The sequence below is a fragment of the Spinacia oleracea genome, chromosome 6 (assembly GCF_020520425.1).
Source record: "Spinacia oleracea cultivar Varoflay chromosome 6, BTI_SOV_V1, whole genome shotgun sequence".
Lineage (NCBI taxonomy): Eukaryota > Viridiplantae > Streptophyta > Magnoliopsida > Caryophyllales > Amaranthaceae > Spinacia > Spinacia oleracea.
Window position 1 is genome coordinate 133,779,802 of NC_079492.1, and position 25,923 is coordinate 133,805,724.

The following is a 25,923-nucleotide window of genomic DNA, read 5'->3' on the forward strand; positions in this document are numbered from 1 at the left end:
CAATAAATTATTATAAGAATAACCAAATGTAAATTATATAGAAATATTATAAATCATATACTCCCTATGTTCTCGAATATTAGTCTCTTTTGGAATCTTGACAATATTCACAATTGAAGAGAATATTCTAACTTCTTTCCAATACGTACTTCAAAACATATTCATTTGAGAACTTATTTTGTTCGTCTTAATGTGTAGTTTAACAATATTAAATTTTTATATTTTTTCTGACATACGTATTTGGAGATATTTACGTTTAAATATTGAGTTGAAACGAGTTGAAAAGTCAAAAAAAGACTAACATTAATAACAGGTGGAGTAGTCACTCTATAAATCATAAAGTTATTGTACATCTCATATACGGAGTAGTCATTATTTAAATAGTAACCTTACGAATCAGTAGTTTCTATTTGAATTATAATGTCACTATAAATTTCAAGAAAATATGATTCAACAATCATAAAAATCTTAGTTCAATATAGTCAATAAATCATTATAACAGTAAATCAATGTCATAATAATCATCAATACCCATATAATAATTATTTAAATCACATAGAAATATAATAAATCACATAGTCAATTTTGAAATCACAAAGTTATTGTGAAACTCAATAATTATTATTTAAAAGTCGTGAAGTCATTGATTAAACTCACTAAGTTAAAAACGATATTACGACAAAACACAATCCTAATTTCTCCAAAACAACAAACATTTTCAAATCTAATATATATATATAAAGGGGAATTTTTTCAAGAGCATTGGTAGCTCCACGTAGGATTTCCACGTCATCACGTATAATTAAATCATTAATTAATTAAATAAAAAATATTAGAGTCTTGCCATGATTAACCACTTAATATGATAATGATAGATAATATGATAAAGATAGATTCCAACTAAAATTTATCCTACTTCTCTTCTACTTTTTGTATATATACACATATAACTTTTGTTGAGGATCCAAAACACTCACGGGTAAAATTCACAAAAAATCTGAATTGGCCGTGAGAGTAGAACAATTTCTGCATATTCGGATTTAAGAGGGAAAGAAAATAATGTTTTATCTCATTCCAGTTGTCATTTTATTCGTATTATTCCTCAATCCACTTTAATTATCATTAATTAAGTAACCATAGCTTAGATGGTAAAGTTTTGAGATGCAATAATTTATAGTAGACCTGATCAAGTTGAGCCCGGACCGTCGGCCCGGCCCGGCCCGGCCGAAATTTTCACGGGGTTGGGCAGAATTTTCCGGCCCGGCCTGAAAATTTTATTTTTTTGGGGGAGTTTGAGAAACACAAAAATACACTTTTTAGTTATAAATTTGTCCCGGCCCGAAAATGGCCCGAAAAGCCCGGTAGGCCCGGCCCGAAAATAACGGGTTTGGGCACAAAATTTTGACCCGAATCTTGACCCGGCCCGACATAACGGGCTGATTTTTTACGCTCAAGCCCGGCCCACCATTTGATCAGGTCTAATTTATGGTAGACTGCTACTCCTCAATTGAGGACAAAAGGTTGTCTTGGGAATATTCGGGGCGCGATTATGAAGCGTGATTGATAATATTATATTTAGATTTATTGTATTTGATACTCCTTATCTGTTGTTATTGATCATAATTTACTCCTAATTATAGTTTTTTCATAAGGTATAATTTTTTTAGATTTGTAATTTGTTGATATTACTCTGTTGTTATAATAAAATCTCTTTCTACTCTATTAGAACTTTTAGATTTGAGAGTTGGCATTGGAGAGGTTAATTGGTCATTCCATTGTAAATTGTATTGAATAGAATCATAATAAGTTCTTAAGCAACAATCAAAACCTCTAATGTATATGGCACATAATGTCTACCTCACTGCGAATTAGGCATCACCACAACCAAAAACATATCCACATACTACGTATATATTTGGTGGACATTAAATTTACTTATAGTTGGTAGGCTTTAAATTTGAGATCCTCATCATAGTCTGCTAAAGTTCAATATGGAAAGATGTGGTGCATCTTTATGTTTTCCTCCATCATAGAGATCTAAGTATTCAATTATATTATGAAAAGCTTGAAAGTATACTATTATAGTTAACCTAGAATTTTCATTATATTGTAGAGTAGTACATAATTTAAAGTTGTTCTACGTAGGTAATCTAATCTTTAGATCTTTACATGAAAATCGAAAAAAATATTATAGAGTATGTTTTTTAATCATAGACCGCAAAAGATAATAACTTTTTACTTAAGTTAGCTAAACTATTTTGAAATTTATGATTTTATTTTGTTAGATAATTAAATTACATTTTCAAATAAGACTCTTTAGAAGGTATTTGAAAGTAAGAAGTATACTTCTTTTTGTTTGATAAAAAAGAGTATGAGATAGTTAGTTCTAAGATACATCTAAGCTATAATGAGATAAAATTTTAACTGGATAGACATACTTTTGGCAAAGATATAAAAATAAGTTTGAGATAAGATATAAAACACTTTTTATTTGAAATTTTTTGACGGGAATTCAAAAGAAAAGTTTAATTAAAAAAATAATCATAGTTTAGGATAAGATATATTTCGTATTTAAGAGTATAAGGTAAAGTGCGTATAGAGAGACACAATTTAATTATCATGAAATTTAAATCTCAATCAACATGTATAAAATCCCGTGCATCGCACGGGCATAAATCTAGTTTAAATAAAAATAAACTTAAAATACTTTAAAAATAACGAACGAGACATGAATTTTACAAATTCTTGCATCGATTTGTGGAAGAGCGCAAACCTTTTCAATTACAGTCACATAATCATAAAATTTATAGTCAAACATAATCGATAAATCATTATAACATACATTAAGCAAATGTTATAGTACTAGCCAATATATATCATATAACTATAGTTAAAATCGCATAGAAACTCTAAAATCACATGGTAACTCTTTATATAATTCGGAAAATTTGGTAGTATTAATCCAACCTTTGGACGATTTTCTTTTATTAAGCCCACCTACGACATTTTTTTTTAATAATCCCACCTTTACTACCCAACCAATTTTATTGGGCCCGCCCAACGGGTCATAAACCTGTTGTAGGCGGTAATATGTCCCTACGTGGCAGTACTCTCTCTCTCTCTCTCTCTCTCTTCTCCATCGATATATTAAGTCATCATCATCAATTCATCACCATCTCGTTAACTTTTTCACCAGTTACCGGTCACTTAAGCCCAATAAAAGTCGTTGGGTAATAAAGATGAGATTGTTAAAAAATATATCGTAGGTGGGATTAGTAAAAGAAAATAGGTCAAAGGTTGGATTGATATTACCGAATCATAAATCGCGAAGTCATTGATCAAATTCGCAAAGTTAAAACGATATTTAGGCAAAACACAAATGTTAATTTCTCCAAAACAACAAACATTTTCACTTTTAAATAAAAATTGCTTTAAAAACAACGAACTGAGATGTAATATCTCAAAATTCTTGTGATGATTTGTAGATGAGCGTAAATTCCCCGATTTAGTTTCGGTATGACGAACCTCCTTCTTGATCTACTACTTCCTCCTTTTTTTCCTCTAGTAGATCCAATTATGAGAATTATAAGATAATTACGAAGAAAATCGAATAAAAGTGAACCCTAGAAAGTTGGGCAACAATCTAAGAAACATGGAGAGAAAATAAAAGATAGAGAAATGAACAAAATGCAGATCTGAAATTTTTGAAAAGTAATGCTCAAATGATTTTTTTTAAAGTATATATAAAGTGGACTGCGTAAAAATCGCATAGAAACTATATACTTCATATTTCACATAGTAACTCTTTAAATCATAAAGTTACTGTAAAACTTGTATAATTACTATTTAAGATCGCAAAGTAACGGTCACGTGACAGTTACACACGTTCCACAGTCAAAATTACTCTGTTGCCCTGTTCACATTAAGTTAGCGTGGGCCGCCTTTTTTGTAGAGTTTATGCTATTTCATTTGTCAAAAAAAAAGTATAAAAAAATTGTACTATTTTATACGGAGTATTAACCATTATATTGCATTATTGATATCCTCCTTAACCATCTTTGGTCACCTATATGTCCGAAAAAAGATCAATCTGTGGAATCTTGAAAAATTCAACAACAAAAGAGAAATCAAAGAACCGCAAGCCTATAGCAAACAACAAAACAGAAGCTAAGCTACTCAACCAGCTAGTCACCCCCAATAGGCACCAATCTAGGTCTAGCTACTCCACTAAGATCCTCCAAAGAGAAATCAAAAAACCGCAAGCCTATAGCAAACAACAAAACAGAAGCTAAGCTACTCAGCCAGCTAGTCACCCCCAATAGGCACCAAGCGAGGTCTAGCTACTCCACTAAGATCCTCCAATAAAACGTCCTGAAGATCCTTCGGGATCACCTCAATCATCTCGAACTTTCGATACATGCGAACACCATAATTAGCTAGCCAATCCGCCAGCACGGTTTGTTTCTCTATAACAATGTCTGATGGTAACTGATGGTAACCAATTGCCTGTTGGTTCCGTGGTGATTGAGGTTGAAATTGGTAGGGATGACCCATGTTCAACCCCCGCAACAACAATTGAGAGAGGACTGGAACCTATCCACTCAGAACTTGCCCCAAATGCGAATTATCCCTAAGGGTGAACCGGATGGTACACCCAAAAAAAACAAATGTCCGATGGTAACCTTCCAACCATGGCGTGCAATCTGTAAGCTGAACCATACGGTGAGCCCCATTTCAACCATGCATATATATAAAGAATATTCTTTCTATGGTTTATTGTTTGCTTGAACCTTTCAACAATTTCTATTTCCAAAATTGATATCAATGAATAGAAACAATTTACAAGCCATAGAATACTTGGACCAACAGTTAAATGTCTTTGATGAAAAACAGAGTTCCAGCATATTCATTTATGTAGCAGACTGCAGAACAGTAAGATAAAAGGAGTGGCCTGGAAAGATCCCAGAAGATTGCTTAGAGTCTGCATCAATATCACCCTCTGGGTGCATGGATTCCCAGTGTAATTGGTAATTAGATATATCGTAAGTGCCTGGTGCAAATACACAAATCTGAATGGGAACTTCGGCTGTAGATAATGGTGCCACCTTAATTCTGGTAGAACTTGATCCACACCATATAAATGGGGATACACTTTCTCCCGGCATTTGCTGGACATGCCGGGTGTTTTGGAGGGTATCTGAGGTGATCTTCGCTTCACCGGCCAAGGAAACATCATGCCATCCAACGCGATTTTCAGAAGAAACTCCACTAGAATTGCTTGGCTGGCTAGTGCTAGGGCCAGAATCGTTTGGATGAATGCGCACAGACACTGCAGCATCTAGAGAATTGTGGATACTTATCCTCAAATTTATTTCGCAGAAAGATGTATCAAAATTATGGTGAATCATTCTTGGTCCGTCCATCATCCAACAAAGAGGACCATTACTAGCAACACTACAGAAAAGGAAGTGGTATCAATAGGGAAATCATGAAAAACTAAATAATACACAAGGGGTCGTAAATCTTGGCTCAGATCTCACCTGCAAAGACACGCATGATGGGAAAAAAGGAGAGAATGATCCACAGACTCAGTGCTCATGTTATGAGGATGAGATAATAAGATAAAGTCCACCGTTTCAGCATATCTCTGCTGATGAGCCCAAAAGTAAACCACGTCAAATCATATGCAGTAACAAAGAGTGCAACATCATTAATTCCTACCTAAATCTTAACCCCAAACATATCTTCTAGGTCAATATATTTTAGCAAGGAAACCAGTCATAAGTTCAATAATAAAGTGCAGTTATAGTAGTACTTCTATAGATACTATATTGATAATCGAGCTACATCCATAAAAAAAAATTCTAGCTGACCCAGTTTACTTATTTTAAAATAATCAATTCAAATCCACTGAAGCGATTCTAAGCAGTTTGGTAACTTCAAAAGTTGAAACATACTTTTCGGCACATGATTGATCATTTGATAAGAAAAGCAAGATACTTTACTGCAAGCACCCCAACGCCAGTAATAAAGTTACACCCTAGTTTCAATGTGTGCAATGTCACACGTGGTGGCACCAGTGTAAAAAGTCAACTATAATAGTCAATGTTGTAAGACAACAGCCAATACTAATCAGTAGTCTCTAACCAATTACTTAAGAAAGCATTACAACACAGCTTTGGAGAAGTCCAAAAGAACATGTCATTGGTGGTGAAATTGGGTGCAAATCACTTCTGCAGAACCAGAGGTCTCTAAAGTGGCCTATAGCATCTGGGCTTCGATTTAATGGGTAGTAAGTTAAGAAAGAAATGACGAGGTAACAATACAATGGTTTGTGCCTGTGTGGTGATGGAGACAGGCGCAAACAATTGAAAATGAACAGACTCACTTGACCTGATTCTGAGAGACAAGAGAATAGAGATAGGGTATATGAGATAGGGATAAATAACAGAGCAAAAGGTCATGATAGATCATTGTGGACAAGTGGTGTTACAAATGGAGGATAAAGATTATGTCTTTGGTGGTGTAGAAGCTACAAACCCTTCTCCAGATATTTTATTTTCCTCCCATCAGATTCTCTCTCCCCTCTACTTCCCTTGGTTTCTATATTTCCTTGCTCATTTTCTTAATAAGTACTCCGTCCATTCTAAAGTAGTCATTACTTTTTCCTTTCTTGAAATTACCAAAATAATTTGTTTTATTTTTGTAGTAACGAGTAAAGCATTAAAATGTCGCTCAACTAAATAGGTAACAGCTACTCCCTCTGTCCAACTAAAATTGCCCCAAATTTCTTTTATGGGTGACACATTGCGTTTGCCACATAACCTTTCCTGAGGAGAGTGATAGAGATACAATCTAGGAAAAGGGAAAAACAAGAACCTCACATGCCAAAACTTCAACCAAGTCTAAAAAGTGAATTCTTCCCTATGGGGCAATCTTAGTGGGACGGGGGGAGTATAAGTTTGAGAAAAAATGTCAAAAGCACTTCATATCATATTCCCTCCACCTAAGTTCTACTCAGATAGCTCTAGTAACCAAGGAATATAGGGAAAGGGACCTACCTATGTGCCTTTTTGGGTATATTTGGGGGGTAAAGGTCAATTGGGTCCCATGTTATGAGGTATATATTCAAGCATAATCTAAAAATTATGTTCCAGAACTATACAGATACGGGCGTAATTTTCCCTTTTTGTCATCCTATGCTGCGATGCATGAGAAGCACGAGGAAGCACCCATGCAATACCACTTTCTGTTAAATTGCCATATGTTTCAACAGGTGTTGTACAAAAAGGCTTATTGTGCTATAAAGTAGATGTACAACAATAAGACAGCCAAGTCACCCTATACCCTGATAAAAGCCACTCCGTATGTTATTTAAAAGTCACCCATCCCATTTAAAGATCATCCATCAAGTCAACGCATATCCCATCCAAGATCAAACCAGACTCACCGCACAACCTTTTAATGCAAAAAACTGCTCAAATGACTATTAACCAGCCACCTAGAGAATGGTTCATATCGTGCTTATAAGTTATAAATTCCAAAATGACAAGTAATGATCATTGATGAAACACATGGCTACAACAACACAAAAAATCCTTAGAATAGAGAACGAAACTCTTGACATGACAAACCCTAAATTATTCCCAACAACTTTTCTCCTATGTACCCCACCAAATTACCAACGAACTTCCACCCATCCACAATCCATTTTTATCAGTCAATCTTCTTTCTACTACCAAGAGTCCAAGTCCAACACATCTTTGATATTACCAGGTTAAACACAACATAATCTCAAATGCCACAAAGGGTAAAAGGTAAGAGATTCACTAATTCTTTCTCAAGTTTGCAAAGATTGCACCCATTAATGGGACTAAGACTCCTCTTAAGAGAATCTCAAGCAAAAATTTCCCCTTCAATGCTGCTCTAGTGAAAAGGTAGAATAAAAACATGCTCTTTGAGGGTACACCAAAATTTATAAGAAAAGATATTAAATAAAGTACGAGTGGCAGGGCATCATCCTTAAAAAGGAACAAAAGGGGAGAGATAAAGCGACTAAACATTGTTGGCCACTTGTGGTACTTGTCCCTTGTTAAATTTGTTGCAAGTATGGAAATTAAGCCAAAAGTAACATTCCCTGGAAAAAGGTTGAGGTCCATTTTAGGTGGTTTCCACTAATAATATAACAAGTTATTTTTTGTTTCTTTTACAGAGCATATCCTTTTTGGGTAGTAAAAAAGAATTGTTCAACATATTATGTATATGATATTAAGAGTTTAAGACACCAGATAAACTGATCTTAATCCTAACTACCCTTATTATAATAGTTATCAGTAATAACAAAGCTAGGTTCCTCCCAGCTCCATTTCGGCCAGCATCCTGTTCTCGAAGGGAGTCCTAGATCGAACTACTCATTGCTGAGGTGGGGGCCGGCCGGTCTTTTGACCAGATCCCCTCTTCCACATTTCACTCATAGTCAACAAACTAAGCTAGTTTCCTCTTCCACAACACATTCGTTATAAAAGAAACTAGAAAAGCTCTAGTTGTTGGTGACCAATGAAACCTTTAGGCAATCAGTCACATGGATTTCACAAGTTTAATAAGGTAAGAAGGCAAAGGAGAGAAAAATTAACCTCGGCCTTTTCTTCATGTAATACTTCATGACGATGGAAATCCGCCACAGGTGAGGTAGCTATATCAAACAAATCTTCATTGTCAACCTGAGCACCTAATCTTACATGGTTTCCTCTATTATCACATTGTGAAATGACCTCATCTCCTCTGACGGTTGCTTTCCTGTCATTCTAAAACCAAGTAGAAGAAATCTTAAAGAAAATAAAAAATAACACACTCCTCTCTTTTAACTATGGTGCTAGATTACAATAAACAACTATGCATATTTTAGCCACCAATGCAGAAAATCCTGATGACACTATCAATTCTCAACAGAAAGCCAGCCATCCAGAAAATTAACTATCAACCATCGTCAAACGAAATGACAACTCGTGATCAAAGTCTACAGAGCAATAAAGCATGCTTGATTACATTGAACCAAACTATTAGTCACATGCCTAAGTGGCAAAAAGGCCTCCTGCCAGCAGGCACTCCCCAATTAAAGCCTGGGAAGGCACTCTCCATATTCAGGGGTTTGTTAATCCCTTTCTCCTACAGAACCCTTGATTGTCAAAAAAAAAGCATAACTTGATGTCCCCTTTACAAAAATAATTATCTTTTACAATTCAACTAAACTTTTAGGATAGAGACGACACAAAATAGCCTGAAGACAAGCAGCAATGGTACAAAAAACCTAATGACGAAAGTGAAAAGCAACGACTTGAATGAAAAACAGTTCACCGGAGTTTGGAGCCTGAGGGTGGGCAAGGAAAGGTATTGCCTTATTGGACCTGAATCGTTTTTTTTGTGGGAGGGGGGGGGGGGGGGGATAGTTTTCTCATTAAAACTGGACCAGCAGGAACAACGAGGTTGCATAGCATGAACCAGAAACTATTAACTTACCCGCAGCTTGAAAAAGCAAGATAAAGCTTGGCCTGCCATTATAGGAGATGGGATGTTCACAGGTTGGAGCATTGTGATGTCCCACTGGTCTCCTAAACATGACAACTGATGAATCTCGAAACTCTGAGAACTAGTTTTGTTAACAAGATCCATGTGCACAAGAAATTCCTTCAAGCTTGATGGGCAACGGCTAACTTGGAAAGACACATCCAACGATGGCAAGACCTATTGTACAAAGATTTTCTTATAGGTTATTTCATTTTCAGGCACTGGTGATCATGTGTTAAACCAAACAAATATGATGCTGTATTAACAGTCATTGACATGTTAACCAAACAAATATGACACTTTAGAAGAGAAGACAGCTGAGCCTGAACTTCCAAATTTTGGTAGAATGAAAATCTATCATTATTTTCTCACAAGTTGCAACAGTATATAGCTGGAATTTGAAAATAATATAGATAATGAAGCCTTAAAGCATGCAAATCTAACAAAACACGTATCTGGATATACATATATCCAACTTCAACAGGTTAGCTAGAGTCATAGAATTTTTAAGTTGGGCATTGCATTGACTAAATCAAATACGAAGTATCTAATAAGTTCCTTTTACTTCTCTCTAACCATTAACTGATTGATTCAGAATATAAATCTAATAGGAAACATCATTATGTAATTACGACTTCTCCTACCCTGTCTACGCCCTAAGATTCTAGGCATGCTTGGAATGGGAGTAGTGTTTTAAGGGGGTAATAAAAGTCAGTAAAAACTAAAAAAGATGAAGATGAATGCACGTGGTTGTAAGGAAAAATGAGGTAGTGATGGTGTGATTGCAAGGGGAAAGAGGTAATGATGGTGTGATGATAAGAGAGGGAGGGAAACTATTAGCCTCAATTTGGGGGTAATTGTTATCCTAGAGTGGTGGTGGGTAACTACTAACCCATTATGAGGGCAGTAATCTCGCCTCCTCTCCCTTTTCCTCACACCACCACTAACTTATTTCCTTATCACCACCTCATCCTCTTTAGCATCATCCAGTTCACATTCATTTTTCTTAGCTTGATTTTTATTACCCCCTTAGAAGATTACCCTCAATCCAAGTGTGCTAAGAAGGAAACCGGATATTACATCTTGTAGGGCTGGGACAAAAACTGTACAAGGTAGAGAAAATATGCACAACACAGCACGGAAGAAACAGAGGAGTGATATACCTCAAAAAAATGACACATACGAAGGGTTCGGTATCTCATGATGCTTGATACATCTCCCATCTCGTAATAAACTGTTATGTACAAGGACATCATTCCTGGTATAGCAGCTCTAAACCAAACAGGCCATAAGACTGGTTCTTCTCCTTGAATAATAAAATCCTGGAAGGTAGTCCACACATCAATAAATTTAGTAAACAATAATTGCTGATCAAGCATTACCCTGAATGGAACTGCTTTCACAGACCTCAGGAAATTCGAAAAGGGAAGCCGTTTCATCACTCTGAACTGCATGACCACACTTTTCATTATTATCCATCCGAAGACAAGCAGGAAACTCCAAACTCAAAGCTTCTCGAGTTCCAAGAGCAAGGAATCTAGGATGACTGATCCTCACCTTCAGATTCTGCAAGGCAAATAATATGTGCATAATATGAGCACGTATACAGAATTCAGATTACCCCTTTTTCTTATTGTTGTTGCATTAGGGAGACAACAGTAACACTAAAGGTCAATCTGTTTTGAGAGGGACATTAGCAAATCTAATAGTTTATGAACTTCATCAGAAAAGAAGGGGGGTACATGTCAAAAGTTTCATAACAATTCATTAAAATCTTAGGGCCTGTTCGGAATCAGTTTTGGTTTTGAGTTTTTAGAAAACAATAAACTAGTTTTAGTTTTGTTTCAAGTTTTTAAAGAAACTGATAAAAACCAAATTGTTTTCCTGGGACCTTCCAGCTGGTTCTTACCCCAAAAAATAAAAAAATTATACCTTGTAGCTTACTTCTACATCACGTGGCATTTATCTCTGCAAAAACACAACAGGTATCCTCACCAAGTCAGAACCACCAGCCGTCAATCGTCATTGTTGCATTACACTATCCATCTTCATCCTTGCAACTTTCTCCAACCTTCTCTCTTTCCCTCTCCAATCTTCCTTCATCCATCTCCATATCATTTACCCAATTAATTTTCCTTAATATTCTTCAATTGTTCTGTTTTGATCGAGTTTTAACCCAATTTGTTTTCAGTTCATATGGATCTTCAAGCTTTCATCTCCTTTCACTTCTTTGTATTCTCTTGTCTCAATTATAATTTATACACAATAATCCACCCGAACACCATAATGTTACCCAATAATCAATTTTTAATCTTTATCCTTCACCCTTAAAATTGTGATTATATTCTACAAGGATTAGCAAAAAATCCCAATTATCCAACAAGGTTCAGGAATATCATTGTAATTTGGCTGAAATATATTGAAAAGGACGGGAGGTAGAAGCAATCGAGTCTTGAAGAAGCAACACTGACAGGATAGCCAAAGACGATAACGATGGTCGACATTTTTTATTGGTATCTAGATCTGGGAGAGAGAATATTGTGATTTGGATGAGGAAGGTGCTCATTTAGCGTGAAGTTATTCCAGAAACAAAAAAACGAAAATCACAAAACCAGTAAAAGTGGTTTCCTCCATTCCGTTTTTTATTTGTAAAAACAGCAAGGAATTTGATTTTAGCGGTTTTACAGTACAGGCTTTGCTTTCATTCTTAAGAAGAAGAAAAACGGAGAACAGGAAACTTGCATTGTTTCCGAACAGGCCCTTAGTTTACACTCCACTGATACATGAAAATTAAAAGTCTCTTTATTTTCCATAACTATTCACTTACATAGAGGTTGATAATTAAACCTAACATTCTGCAACCCATGAAAACAAGTGATCCCCTGGTATTGTTTTCGTATTTCCTCAAATCCGAAACTTAAACATTCCAGGCAACAGAATTAATGTGTCTTAAGTTCTTAACTGTAATCTAACCTCTTATGGTTCTAAGTTCTGACTAGTACAATCTTTTTTCCTTCACTAAATCAGAACAAGTAGTTCATCAGTACATATTTTTGAGGCAACTAAACATAAAGCAGTCATAAGAACAACTTGACATCCACAAATTCCAGTCAATAAAACTCTGATTGTATAAAAATACTTGTCATGCAGGAAACCCATATCCAATCGCCATATTATATTATATTGCAATATTTTAACACCAAAAAGAATGAAAGAGATAGAAGAGTATCATAATTTGCATGATTAGAGAGCTCACCAAATTTCACGATTTTCATAGAAAATATAGCGCAGTTCACATACGAACCAAACCCAACAGTAAAGCTAGCACATGCATACCTTTACAGGCACCTTGGAGTGGTTTTTCAGCTCCAAAACAAGACGATGCAGCTCGCCTAAATAAGATTTTTTAGGCAGGGATCGAATGGAGCCTTCAAGCCTTGGTAAAGACTAACAAAAAAAAAATTACATGAAGCACAGTAAAAAAGAACAAGAAGCAAACAAATGTAAGGGAAGATAAGACAGCAAGAATAGTAAGCACCTTTATAACCGCGAATGTCAGTTCATTTCCAGAAGATTGTTTAGGCTTCCTTTTATTTGCATTCTTCTTCTTTACTTTATCAGATTCAAAAATCTGAAATCCAACAACAGAGCCTGACAATTTCCACCTCACCCCAACCACTTTCAGCATCCCTTCTACTTTGGGGGTAACAGTTAATTGTACCTAAAAACATAAATGAAAAGTGAAAATTTGAGACAATACCTAAACAAACTTTAATGTAGAGATCAATGAAACATGCAAATTCGACAATGACAAGAAGAAATTTGATTCATCTAGTGAGACTATATTAAATAGTTCAGCATCGTCAATCCAAAGAATTGAATAATCCAGCTTCAAAGAACCACATCCATCCCAAAATCGGGCCTTACCAATTACTCCCTCCGTTTTATATTGATGTTCCTAGTTGGAATCGGGGGAGAAACCAATGCAGCCCCCATGTGCTACTTTCTGTGTCTTAGAAGCCTAACCCCCATGAGCTACTCTCCATTTAAAAAAACAAGTATGGTAGTGCTCCCATGAGCGGCATATTAGGATGCACTTGGGAATAAAAAAATTATATGAGGGTAAATTGGGGGAATAGATTTGCAAAAATGGCAAAGACTCACGACAGGAACATCATTTTGAAACACTGAAAAATGGATCTTTGTCTGCATTTAGAAAGTAGAGCTTACAAGTAGTGTTTCACCCCCATTCAGAGAGAATTCAACTTCAGACAATGTATATGGATCTTTGTCTGCATTTACATCACTGCAACCATGAAGCAACATGAAGCAAATGTTACTTCCAAAATAAGTAAATGCTAGGCATCTGTAGGAAGATAATTAATCAATAATATGTAATAAAGATGCACACGCATACCTTCCAGCAATTAATTCCCTGAGCTGTTCATCATTTTGTAAATTTGTGGAAGAACCAATATTATCTGCAGCGATACCAAAACTCAACTAACTTATGCTGCAAATAAAAAAAGGTTCTACACAAGACCCAAAGTATACATATTTCCTTACCGCTTTCCATTTCGTCACTTGAAATGAAGTACTTGCATATCAGAGAAACATTTGAGATTAAAATTGGGATTTGAAGTGGGTTAGTGAACCCTATATCAATCTTTATTGCTTCTGCAGGATACAAAAGAGAATATGAGAAACAACTTGAGTTTATCTCTTGCACATAATCTATTACTGATCTAGCAGCCTCCTTCTTTTGTTCTGTTGGTTTAGTGCCCAAATATAACTCCACAGAAAACGGCAAAAATAAGAATGATTCCAACCTAGAGATTCCCTAATGCAGAATTCCAGCATAGCAAGGTTATTGCCACAACTCCATTGAAGTAAAAAACAATAAGAGCAGGCGACATCACTACCAGGACAAAAAAAAATTGCCATGTGACAACAGCGTTGTTTATTTAAAATTCTTCCTAACTTCACTTCCTGACCTTCCTGGAACACTATATTCCTCTCCTTTCTATTCTTGTCTCTCTAGCAACCCTTACTTCATTAAGGTTTCCCTAGACCACCAATATTCTCTAAAGACATCATTTACTGGGAATTTTTACTATATTTCCCTGAACTTTAACAATGTACCCAGGGTGGTTTCATATATCTCCATGTACTCCTGAACATCACATAATTCACCGTTTACCCCAATAAGTTATGTGGTATTCCCGTAAACTTTAAAAAAGATTCACAATTTACACTACAGAAGTTAGCGGCACGTCACTTCATGGGTTACATTGTGAAAAATGTTGACGTTCAGAGGTGCATATAAATAATGAAACCAAAGGCATACATTAAATATTGTGTTTAGTTTGGGGGAAGATTGGTAAACTTTCTACTGCAATACTGATGAATTTAGAAACTGTAACTACGATCACTAAGCCAGCAAAGGAATGAAATCAACAAATATCTGGCGCAGGTCATTTCACTCCAGCCAAAATATTATCTTGCTTTGGGCAGTGGTTTCTACAAACCTGCATTTTCCTAGGGATCTTAGGCCTCAGCAATGTAGCCCTTGTCACTCACTAAAATCCAGTTTTGCAGTAGATATGGGGTGAAACATGGCAATTATCAAGGGGATTTCCAATTATCCTCTCACCTATTGGCTGGTTGTGATCAAGGATGTCACTTCTGGTCATTGATGAAGGAAAAATAACCAAAAAACCATTCCTAAGTGAGGACGTAACTCTAAAAACCACCCATAGTTAACATTAACCAAAATTATTGTTTTCTTGTTTCTAGTACAAAAAGAACACACAATCAAATATGGCTGCAATTGCACCAAGTTGTCAACTACCCTGACATGCTCATACCTCCAGCGACGCAGATGTTTGATTGCTTGCACTTCTTCGGCACAAGCTTCGTATGTAATTCCAACCAGTTAGATTTGGCAGTCGTTGATGATGGAATCATGTCTTCCTCCAACGACTTCCAGATGCTTTCTCTTACACCAACCTAGATTTTGACAAAGCAAGAATGTCAAATCCATGTCTAGTTGGAACAGCCAAAAACCTATATTAACAGAGACCTCGGGAAAAGAAATGATATTCGAAAAATATACTCCGCTGCAGATTAGGAGACAGTTTCCATATTATTATAAAATGGTAATACTAACTCACAGCAGCAGGTGAAGCATATGTTCGATGATCCTCAAAGACAACTCGAAGTGAAGGGAGCTTGACAACAGGCAAACGAAGTCTGCAAACTTCAAATGTTTTTCCAGTTTTCTGCAGTGAACCAAACAGAACGTCAAAGGAGCTGGACGGTACTTGACCTGAACCCTCCTGAGTTACAACCACTCCGATAAAGAAGTCAGTCTGTTAATGTGCAACCAGGAGGAATTTATGCCTACAACTTCCAGATTAGGAGACAGTTTTCCTATTATTTTAAATCTACGGAATTGTAATGTTAAAAAACAGGAGATGACAAAGCCTATGGCTGCTGAAGTAGTGCTGAACTACTGAAATAATATATGCAGGACAATTAGGAAACCATCAACAAATCATTATAACTTTACTAAGGCAAACTACCTGAACAAGTTCAAGAAAATCCCCAAGGAATAACTCCTGAGCAGTTTTGGATTGATGGGTACAGGCCAGAATTTCTAGCATATGCTCAATTGCCACATCAAACGTTCCGAGTATAGCAAACCACCTGATGATCCAGATAAAATGTGAAGACTGTATCACTTATTAGTCACTCAATATTAAGGGCACCAGTTCACGTATTTCATTAAACTTACTTGCCAAGCTGGAAATGTATGTGATCTCTGATTAGACCCCAGGAAGTCCCCCTGAATACAGACAGTGCAGTTTTGTACGTCCGGATGGCATGCTTCATCTGATGTGTATGATAAAACAAAAAAGTTGAATTTTGAAACGAAAGTGAAAGTAACAATATAGCCTTGCTGAGATGTACCTGATCACACTTTCTATAAGAATCACCCGAAAGAATGAGGTGAAACCCATACTTCCGTAACATCTGCGGCACTGAAAATAAGTAGCAATAAGATGCTTGCTCAAGCATTACTGCTGACTGCAATGGTTCCTGAGGAAGTGATGAAAGTAAGACCTTGAAGCCACGTTCACGAATCAAGTTGCTGAAAGGAAGGAGCATTACCTCACCAGAAACACGGAAGTAAACATTCGCTGCCTCCTTAAACTGATCCCTTGCTTTCAACATTGCAGCCCACCAAAGACCACATCGAATGGCATTTTGCTGGCCTCGCAGTCCAAGTTTCTGCAGCAATTTAGCATTGTTGTCAATTTGTCACAAAAATGAAACCAGGCAATTAAAAGTAACATTTTCTTGAACTAAATTAAACCATTACAACCTAGAATAGGCGAATAGCTGTAAGAGAGAAGAAATATGCATACTAAGTATGTAGTGAAGGCACTTTCCATGCAGAACTCTGCTTCCTTTCTAGCTTGGTCTGTCATAAAGTATGCCAGCGCCATCATTTCCTGCAACCAACAAATTGAATATCGAGTGCAGGAAGAATATTAGAAACGAGGACACTGCTAGCTTGACTCCCTAACATGAAAAAAATTAAAAGTGCAGGTTTAAAAAAATTTAGTCAATTGAAACAGCCTCTAGTCTCTACTAGTCTTCACTACTTTTTTTCTTTTTCCTTTTTTTTTGAGGAATTAAATCTGATAAAAAGAATTCTCAAAGAATTCTTGACAATTAAATATGGGAGAACGTGTGCATCCATACAGAAAAGGGTATCCTCTTGACAATTAAATATGGGAGAACGTGTGCATCCATGATTAAAATTCTCAAAGAATGGCCTGGCAAACCCAGAGAGCGGCACCAAAAGGACAAAGGTTAAGAGGAAGAAGGTTAAACCCCTCTATTATACAAAAAACAACACTCTATAGAGCATTCATCCACTGTGGAAAATCTTCTTATTTGCTGTAACCACAAGACCCAAAGAATAGCTAGGCATACCGAACTAAGTTTCGACCAGTCCAGGTATACATATAAAACAACTCAAGCCCCAATAGCAAGATACGTATTAGATTGGTGTGCTGTTGTAGTTTAAACAATTGGGCAAACGGTATCAGACTCTTAGGCTCCATTTGTTTTAATTGAAAACATTTTCAGTGGAAAATGATTTTAAGGAAAAACGCAATTGTAAAAATAGTTCCCTTTGTTTGTTCCCTTGCAAGAAAATGTATAGAGAAAAAGGAAACTATAGTGGGAAGGAGAGAAAAAGAGATGTAAGGGAGTATAGAGGAAATGTGACATTCGTTCCTTATAAAAGGAAAATGTTTTCCAGCTGGGGAAAGTTATTTTTCACCTATGGGAAAATTGGTTTCCACCTCTTAACAAAACAAACACAGGAAAGTTATAGAAGACGTTTTCCAACAAAACAAACGGAGCGTTAATATCAAAGATGTCCGGAGTGCTAAAAGGAATCTTAAGCAGTAATAAGAGGGGGGGGGGGGGGGGGGATGATAGAAATACAGAGGTTCACATAGAACACAGTAACAAATATCAAGGAAACCCAGAGATGGATCATATTTGACATAAAGGCTTCAGTTTGTGAATTGACAAATCATAGAGCCGCCTTAATATACTGTGCATCGAACATGTCAAGCAGCTCAAATGCCATAGCTGGTACAAATATGTTAACAATGACCCCTAAAAATGACAGCGACGTATGAAATGGAACGCTACCTGTACACCAGCATAGCGTTTCCAGGATTTGTCAAGCTTATAATCCATGGAAATAAGTCGGTAATTTGATAAGGCAAGATCATAGTCTCGTAGCATGAAGGCATAATCACCCAACACTCGGATCTGTGATTCAATGGAGCTGAAAGTATACCTTTAAAAAAAGAGAAAAGAATTGCATGATTAAAAATTAATGCTAATTGCCTAAATCAATATTTACAAAATTACAAGTAAGCAAAGAATTAGATTAGCATACGCTGGGCCATCAGGGGTATCTGGTGTATCTTCCTTCCCTTTTCTCCACCATAAATTTTTTATTTGGTTCCTGAAACCTTTCCTCGTAGCAGAAACCTAAGCACACGAAAAATTCCATAACCAAGAAGGCAATTAATAACGGCTGAAATATTAAGGAAGCTCAGATTCAGGGCAATAAAATGAAAGAGCCCAAAACAGGGGGGGGGGGGGGGGAATAAAAAAGGTAAAGAAGAAGATGAGAAACGAGGATACAAATATAGCATCAGCAAACAAACAAACCTGCTGATTTAGAGCCCGTATTTTTTGCTCCATGTGTGGGATTATGTGTTTCGTCGTTAAATCTTGCATGAGGACCTTTATCTACTCAGTTCAACAAAAAATATTAAAAGGAGGCTGATGGATCTGAGCCAAAGTATAGTAAAAATTGACACAGAACCTATCACCTGATCAATGTTATCAGTGTTGAGAAAATGTTCCTTGTTTAATTTCTGCAGCAAGGATATGAAAAAAGTATTAAAGAACAAAAAAAAGAATTAAAGAATAAACAAACACCTCGTTGCTCCACCTTTGGTTTAATACAAACCATGCAAGGATATTTAAACCATGCCAGGACATTCAAACCATGTGCATTTGCATATCCCAATAAAACATCAGACACACTCTGCTCCAGACCATTATAAGTGTCTCATTTCTCAAATATATGCTTTTCACTAAGAAAGACGAAAGTGAAAGATAACATAAAAATTTAAGCAATGCACGTTGGTAAATAAGGAAAGTGAAAGTTCATTAAGGACATTTCACAGAATGACATAAAAATAAATTACTAAAGGTGAACTTACACAAGAAGACCATGAGTTCACTGGACTTTCTACTGATCCGCCCTGTGAAGAGTTAATGCACAGCAACTGACATTCATTTGACCCAAATGTGTTTTTCATCTCTGATAAAATCTTTGATGCCCTAAAACAGCAGATTGGAGGCACGCAATTAATATTCAGTATCAAACTTCGGGATGAACATAACATCACAAATGCATCTTATTTGAGATGACTTTGGCATGGACTTGGCGTTAAGCAACCGTTATAAGGATTTAATCTATGACAAAAAGAAACAACCTAGCAAACTGAGCATGTCCATTTCACTAAGATGAACTTCTTAGCCTAGAAAAATAAGTAAATGAATAAAAATCCACACAACAGAGAAAGTAGCCCAAAAAGGGTATACTTACTTCTCTGGAGGTCCATCTTGATTGTCATGCAATATGATATAGTGTTTAAGAATCTTAGGATCCATAGCACCATCATTCAGAAGAGAGGGCAACTTGTCTGTATTGAAAAAGTCAACAAATTTATTGATTGGCATTTCATCATTTGAGGAAACAACCAAAAGACCTGCACACAGATTAAGCGGAAGTTAAAGCATGATTTCACTTTAATAGTCATTTCCTTTTCTTTTTCACAGTTCTTAAGTCATTCAACTGCTAATTTTAATGTAGTATTGCACTAGCAAGTGTTCAAAAAGATGCACAAACAGACAAATGCCAATCTGGCACCTGCACCAGTAAAAATTCAAGAAGATGCTCACAGGCAACAGGATGGTCAAATGTTTCATGATCAGAAAACGATGAGACTTGTATCAGCTCTTGATTGAATATCTCGAACCACGACGGCAATGACTCTGACTCCGGGACTGCAAACATTGCAGGAAGAAATTAGTTATCAAGGTCCAATTCCCAATTACCTTCATCAAACAACTGTAAATTTATACACCAGCAGAAAACAAGAATGCCAAAGATTATTGATCATCAAAATCTTAGTAAGACATGCAATGGCTCCATAAGCTGCAAAATAGGATATACAACAAGCAGAAAAATCATCCTCCAGCTCAACCCTAGCAGGCTAGCACCCATGTGGCCATGTATGGGCATACAAAGATTTTGAAAGCCGACTCAGACTATCACTAACAACATGCAAATAATGCCAGACTGCAAAGCAAGAAATTAAAGCAAAAGAATTATTCTCCTGCCCAGATTTCCAATCAAGAGAACAGACACACACAATGTATTTCAGAAAGGTCAAGGACATGCTGCTTGCCTTCATAATTAGGATCTGCAGAAAAATCAGGTGACAGCCTTTATCTTTATACATCAGACAATAGATACCAGAGAAGAGCACACTCACTTGGGAGGATATCGTCATTCCTATAGCTCTCCTTTTCCCCGGCTTCAGTAACAACTTTGTTCATCCACGCTTTTGCTGTCTAGTTGAACAACAGCACATTCAGAATTCATACCCTTGAGACCAAATACGATACTCCTCTTTTGGAAGAAAATAAATAAATAAGAAGACAACTGACGAAAACTTTTTGCCAATTCCTTCACATACATGCTCTCAGATAAATAGAAGAAACCAAGAGGTATTTAGCCTATTCTATATCGATAGCCAAAAGAAAATATAAGATTGAAGCCCTCCTAAAGTTCCTCACAATTCCTAGTTTTGTGGCAAAATGTTTCCTAATTAAGAAAAAAACAACAATTATAAAAGATAACTGGTTCCCACAACATTTGCAGAATTAAAATAAAGTTATCCTACAATATACTCGTAAAAGATTTGACTTCTCCCCCACTTTGCAATTTCTAGTTAATAACCAAATAGACTAAAATGGAAATATACCTCCAAATCTGGTCTGCGAATATCAGAAGCATGGAATAATCGCAAATTAAACTTCTTAATCCTGTAAGGCTGGTCGTTTGCTGTCCGCACAGGAACTGCAACACATTAAATTCCAACATAGTAAATAAAATTTGTAATAAGCTTTTAGTTAGATGAGGTTCAAAGGCCTGATAACGATGTAATTGCAGGACCACATAAATATTTTTGTATCAGATGATATGGACTATTTCACCAACGTTTATTACCGGCTACTACTCACTACTACAAGAAAAACACACACACAAAAAAAGCACGGGTCACTAGAATTCTTCAGTCACATCTATATTGTTTTCTACATACAGAACTCATGCAACCAATTACAGTGACACATCTACTTGTAAACCTTCATCATATGAGACTCAAAAGCCAGAAATACAGAACCACATCACTGTTTTTAGATCAGCAGCATAGACTGTTTTACTTTTTGTTTACAGTTTCCCGGAAACGCAACCAGAGAAACAGACACAACACCGAATATAATTAAATACTTCACAAAAGCTATGCCAAAATAAATATATGCACATGAAAATGAAACAGAGGGAAAAATAAATTTATATGAGGGAAAGACAGTCCCTCATCTCCCTTATCCAATCTCGCCTCAAAGAAATTTCAGTGACTTTCCCTGTTTTATTGCCTCACAAAGTCACAAGTGTGAATGACAGGAAAGAGAAAATTGCAAACTCAAAATTAGTGAACAACACAAATAGGAAAGAGCTAAAGCGGGAAAAACGAGAATAAGTTTTTATTTAGAAAAATCCATACAAGCAAAGAGGATAAGCTGTCCGAGTGTCCTCTAAAACAGAAAAGGTAAATTACAGATTAGCCAAGTTCCTCTGAACATCCCTAACTGAGTAATCCTTGAAAGCGCCCGCCGCCTTAGCACATAAAGAGCCCAAATAAGTGACTTTCTCCCACAAAATCAGTAGACAAAGAAACAGTACATCACAGTTTCAACGCTGGAACACTTGAAGTAGTGAACATTTACAAGTAATTTTTCAAGCTATTATTGTTCCCTTTTGTTATTTTTAGTATTTATGAATGAACTTGATGTTGTTTGAGGATTGGAGAGGTTCTCCATCACTAACATCACCCGTAAAAACTACTTGAATACAAAACCGTTCACAACATTAAGCAACAATATCTGCAATGGCCTCATACCATCATGCCAATGGCTAACACCTAACTGTGGATCAGGCTAGTGGAAGTTGGATTATAATCATTCCTTGATCCACAACTAATGACATAACAACTTAATCTTCCTGTTGAAAAGTCAAATAAAATAATACTTCGTAATTTTCATGGTTTGAACTCCGAAGATCACTGATGACTGATCTAACCCAAATATAGCTAGTCATTGCAGTTATTCATTAGGAAATATGAGATATGCAAGCTAACCACAAATATCTAAACAAAACCATAATTGAAATATTGATGCGTGGAACAACACGGTTCTTCTTTGATTAGTATTGTGTGTATTTTAGCTCACCGATTCTTAAATGGACTTGCTCCACACTAAATTTATTGTAGACCATGACTCAAATAAGATCAAAACTTGTTTCTGATTTATTTTGGCATGTTTATTAGGATTATTATGAAAAAAATATCAAATTGATGTTGTTAATACATATTGTTCTTGAATAATGTGATTTTAAGTCACAATTCACTTTTAAAAACATAGGGTTACTATGGTTTAAAAAATGGTTACTATATGAACAACAATATTATTGTTACTCTATGTATGTAGAAAAGGTGCTAGAGAAAATCATGGGTTTTGGGTCCACACTAATATTATTGTGGACCTGGTCCACGCAAGAATAATCCATTTTAGCTAGCACGTTTTTTACACTCATTTGAGTGAGTTTTTCGTGGTTTTAGATCGTGGTTGAGTCATGAATTGGTTTTAATGATTTCGGATTCCTAACTTGTTTAGGATTTTCATTTTGTAATTTTCAATCCTCGGTAGTGCCAGGATTTTCTTTTCATGCAATTCAACTCCTAACTCTTTATAGTTGGTGTTTCGTTATTTTCACCCCCAAGTTTGTTTAGGAATTGTTTTAATTTTGTTTTCAGTTTCTAATCACTTTAGGATTTGTGTTTCCGTTTTAGGATCAAGTTTGACTTGTTCAAGACTTTGGATTCCAACTTGTTTTAGGTTTCTTTAGTTGCGTGTTTTAGTAACCATAAAAGTCTTTTTGACATGAGTTTCTAAGCCTTTTGAAGGCCACAAAATTATGAACAAAAAGAAAGGCGTTTGATAGAATTTTGTGAGCTTATGCCATCTAGGTTTGGGAAGTTAAACCAAACACACAACCGCGACTTGTGCATCCCTCGGAACTGCGACTTTTGAGTATTTATCCGGTAACTTTGATTAATTTGTCACGTTCATAATCTAATTCACATGAAATCCAAAAATTAATACTTAGATCCACATCAAATATGTAAAGTCGAGACCTAGGTATCCTTCAAATGCTAAACACATTGTATGATTAATTGATTATCTAAAATCATTGTAAAACCAATCTGCCACAGTTTATATCAACCCACTTTCCATTAAGCCATTGAGGTTCTTCTCAAGATGAAACCTACATCAAGTATTCTCGATATTCTCTACAGACATCTCCCCAAGCCACCCTCACAAAAACAACAAATAAAAAAAACATAGGCACCCAAAGCAAAGTTACCTCTTCAAGCAATAAGGTTTAACAATCAAATAAAGGTCACCTTTTATCTTCATGCTTATAGCTTATCTTCACCACTCATTTAAGAATATCCAATATAAGAAGTTGATTATCTCAACAAAAATATCAGAAATTGATAAATAAAGAAAACATCTGACATATACTCTTGTGATGCTGGTTTTTTCCCACTTCTCCACACTTCCCAGCGAAAAAACACCAAACCAACCTCGTCTAAATCCTCCACCAAGAAAAAGCCATGTACCCTACTTTTACCATACCTGATTGGGTTGGGCCACCATTTGTACCAACTCCCAAATCAACTTCTTTGACAATTGACATACAGTCTACTGGGATTAGAAACAAAGTTCCAAAGAGACAAAGTTCTCCAAATCCATAGAGCTCCTAACACATACTCTCTATATAACAACATATGAACATTTTCAAGGTCAACCTTGACTGTTAAGTTCTCTGAAAGCCTCTAAGTATACAGATAAAAGTTATAAATTATCTTTGGGGTGCATAACCTCTTGTAAAGGAGTTGTATTTTGAATTTCCATCCATCTTTCAGTTCCACTTTCTAAGTACAATGCCATTGCATCAACTGTTTAACTAATCTAAGGCATCCTACAAAATTTAGGAACTTCCTAAATTTGCAAAATTAGAAAGTAAACTGATAGCAATATAAATATGTATTAGGAGGTGGCATATAATTTAACTCCTAGGGCAAGAAATAATAGAATAGTGCAAGATTCGACTTTTGGAGGGAGGAGGAACCGTGTAGGATGATACCATCTTGCAAACATCATCATACTCAGTTACTCACTCGGAGTGGCTAAATCAACATGGGCTTCCTATGTATTCAGTTGCTCACTAGTCTTCCTAAAAATGGGTATCTTCCTGACCAATTTCTATTAACCTATTTCAAACCAATAATAAAGAGCTTTGTTGCCATGCCGATGTATATTTCTCAACATCTCAAATCCTGCTTCTCAATTCTACTTACACTCCTTAAGGCTATGAAATGAGTACAAACCCCAAATGCATTTACCCAAGCAACCTTGAACCTAGATCAAACAAGAATAAAGAAAGTCAACCTAGGGGAAGACCCTAAGAACCATCACTAGAACCACTAATAGTCTAATACCAAGGTAAGACAACGCTTTCAAATCAAGTAAACCTCCGTGATCAAGCTCATCTTAGTGCGACAATGCTCTAAAACTCCAGAAAATGGTTCTTTAATCGTTTCTCTGATTGATCCCCTGTAACACGCCATAGTAACTTCTCCACTCAAGGATTATTGATCATTAATGAAAATCTCCCTTGGCCTAACCAAAGAAGATATTTTCTCCCTATACCCTTTTCTCAACAATGCTGCTCATAAAATCGATGATTCAGCAACAGTGATGTACAAGTACATATAATATTTCCAAACCAAATACCCGAATTGCATAATTACAAATACTCAAACCAAGCTGATTCTACTCTCCCACAAATTACAAATTAAATTCCTAACAAAATCGCAATTAAACATTCCAAAAATCAAAATCGAATTAAATCAACGCATTATACCACAAAATACTTACGATTCATCAGAAATGCAGGAGAGAGAAAGACGTACCGTCAATGTTGTCGAAGGCCGAGAACGGAGAGAGCAGATCAACGAAAGTAAGACCATTTTTTTGACAAGATTGTTCAACAAGAGGGGTGGGAAGCACCATAACTACGGGAGTAATGTGCTCCATTAACATCTTTCCAAGCGTTGTGTTTGCAGGATCCGCCATTTTTCTCTCTCCTCAAAGCTTCGAATCGCAATCCAGATGAGAAGTGGTAGTAGATGATGATGGTATGACCGTATGAGAGGGTGCTGCCCTGCTCAGCAACTCTCGCCTAGTGTTAATTTCTTGGCAACGCTAGTGAGTTGCGTTGCGCACTTCCGCAGATCAGATGAGCGTGAGCCCAATTACACTTTATTTTTAAGGAAT

The 25,923-nt window shown here is 36.1% G+C and overlaps 1 protein-coding gene across 3 annotated transcripts; it reads right to left on the reverse strand.

Moving 5' to 3' along the window:
* Positions 1-4,723: 4,723 nt before the first annotated feature.
* On the reverse strand, positions 4,724-25,923 carry LOC110785340 (uncharacterized). 3 transcript variants are annotated; one of them, XM_021989777.2, is made up of 28 exons: positions 25,560-25,923; positions 21,225-21,319; positions 20,733-20,811; positions 20,137-20,241; positions 19,781-19,943; positions 19,392-19,512; positions 18,996-19,040; positions 18,832-18,912; positions 18,554-18,648; positions 18,301-18,451; positions 16,995-17,081; positions 16,738-16,857; positions 16,537-16,665; positions 16,361-16,458; positions 16,149-16,272; positions 15,738-15,845; positions 15,432-15,573; positions 14,131-14,241; positions 13,982-14,045; positions 13,795-13,870; positions 13,103-13,285; positions 12,901-13,011; positions 10,972-11,130; positions 10,728-10,886; positions 9,517-9,741; positions 8,634-8,804; positions 5,541-5,650; positions 4,724-5,454 (listed from the first exon to the last, which is right to left on the reverse strand). In XM_021989777.2, the coding sequence occupies exons 1-28, from the start codon at positions 25,720-25,722 to the stop codon at positions 4,911-4,913; spliced, it is 3,819 nt and encodes a 1,272-aa protein (XP_021845469.1). In that variant the 5' UTR covers positions 25,723-25,923; the 3' UTR covers positions 4,724-4,910. The 3 variants fall into 3 exon arrangements, with proteins under 3 accessions (XP_021845469.1, XP_021845470.1, XP_056689939.1); XM_021989778.2 differs by having other exon boundaries at positions 5,541-5,647; positions 25,560-25,918; XM_056833961.1 differs by lacking the exon at positions 25,560-25,923 and having other exon boundaries at positions 20,733-20,807; positions 21,225-21,306.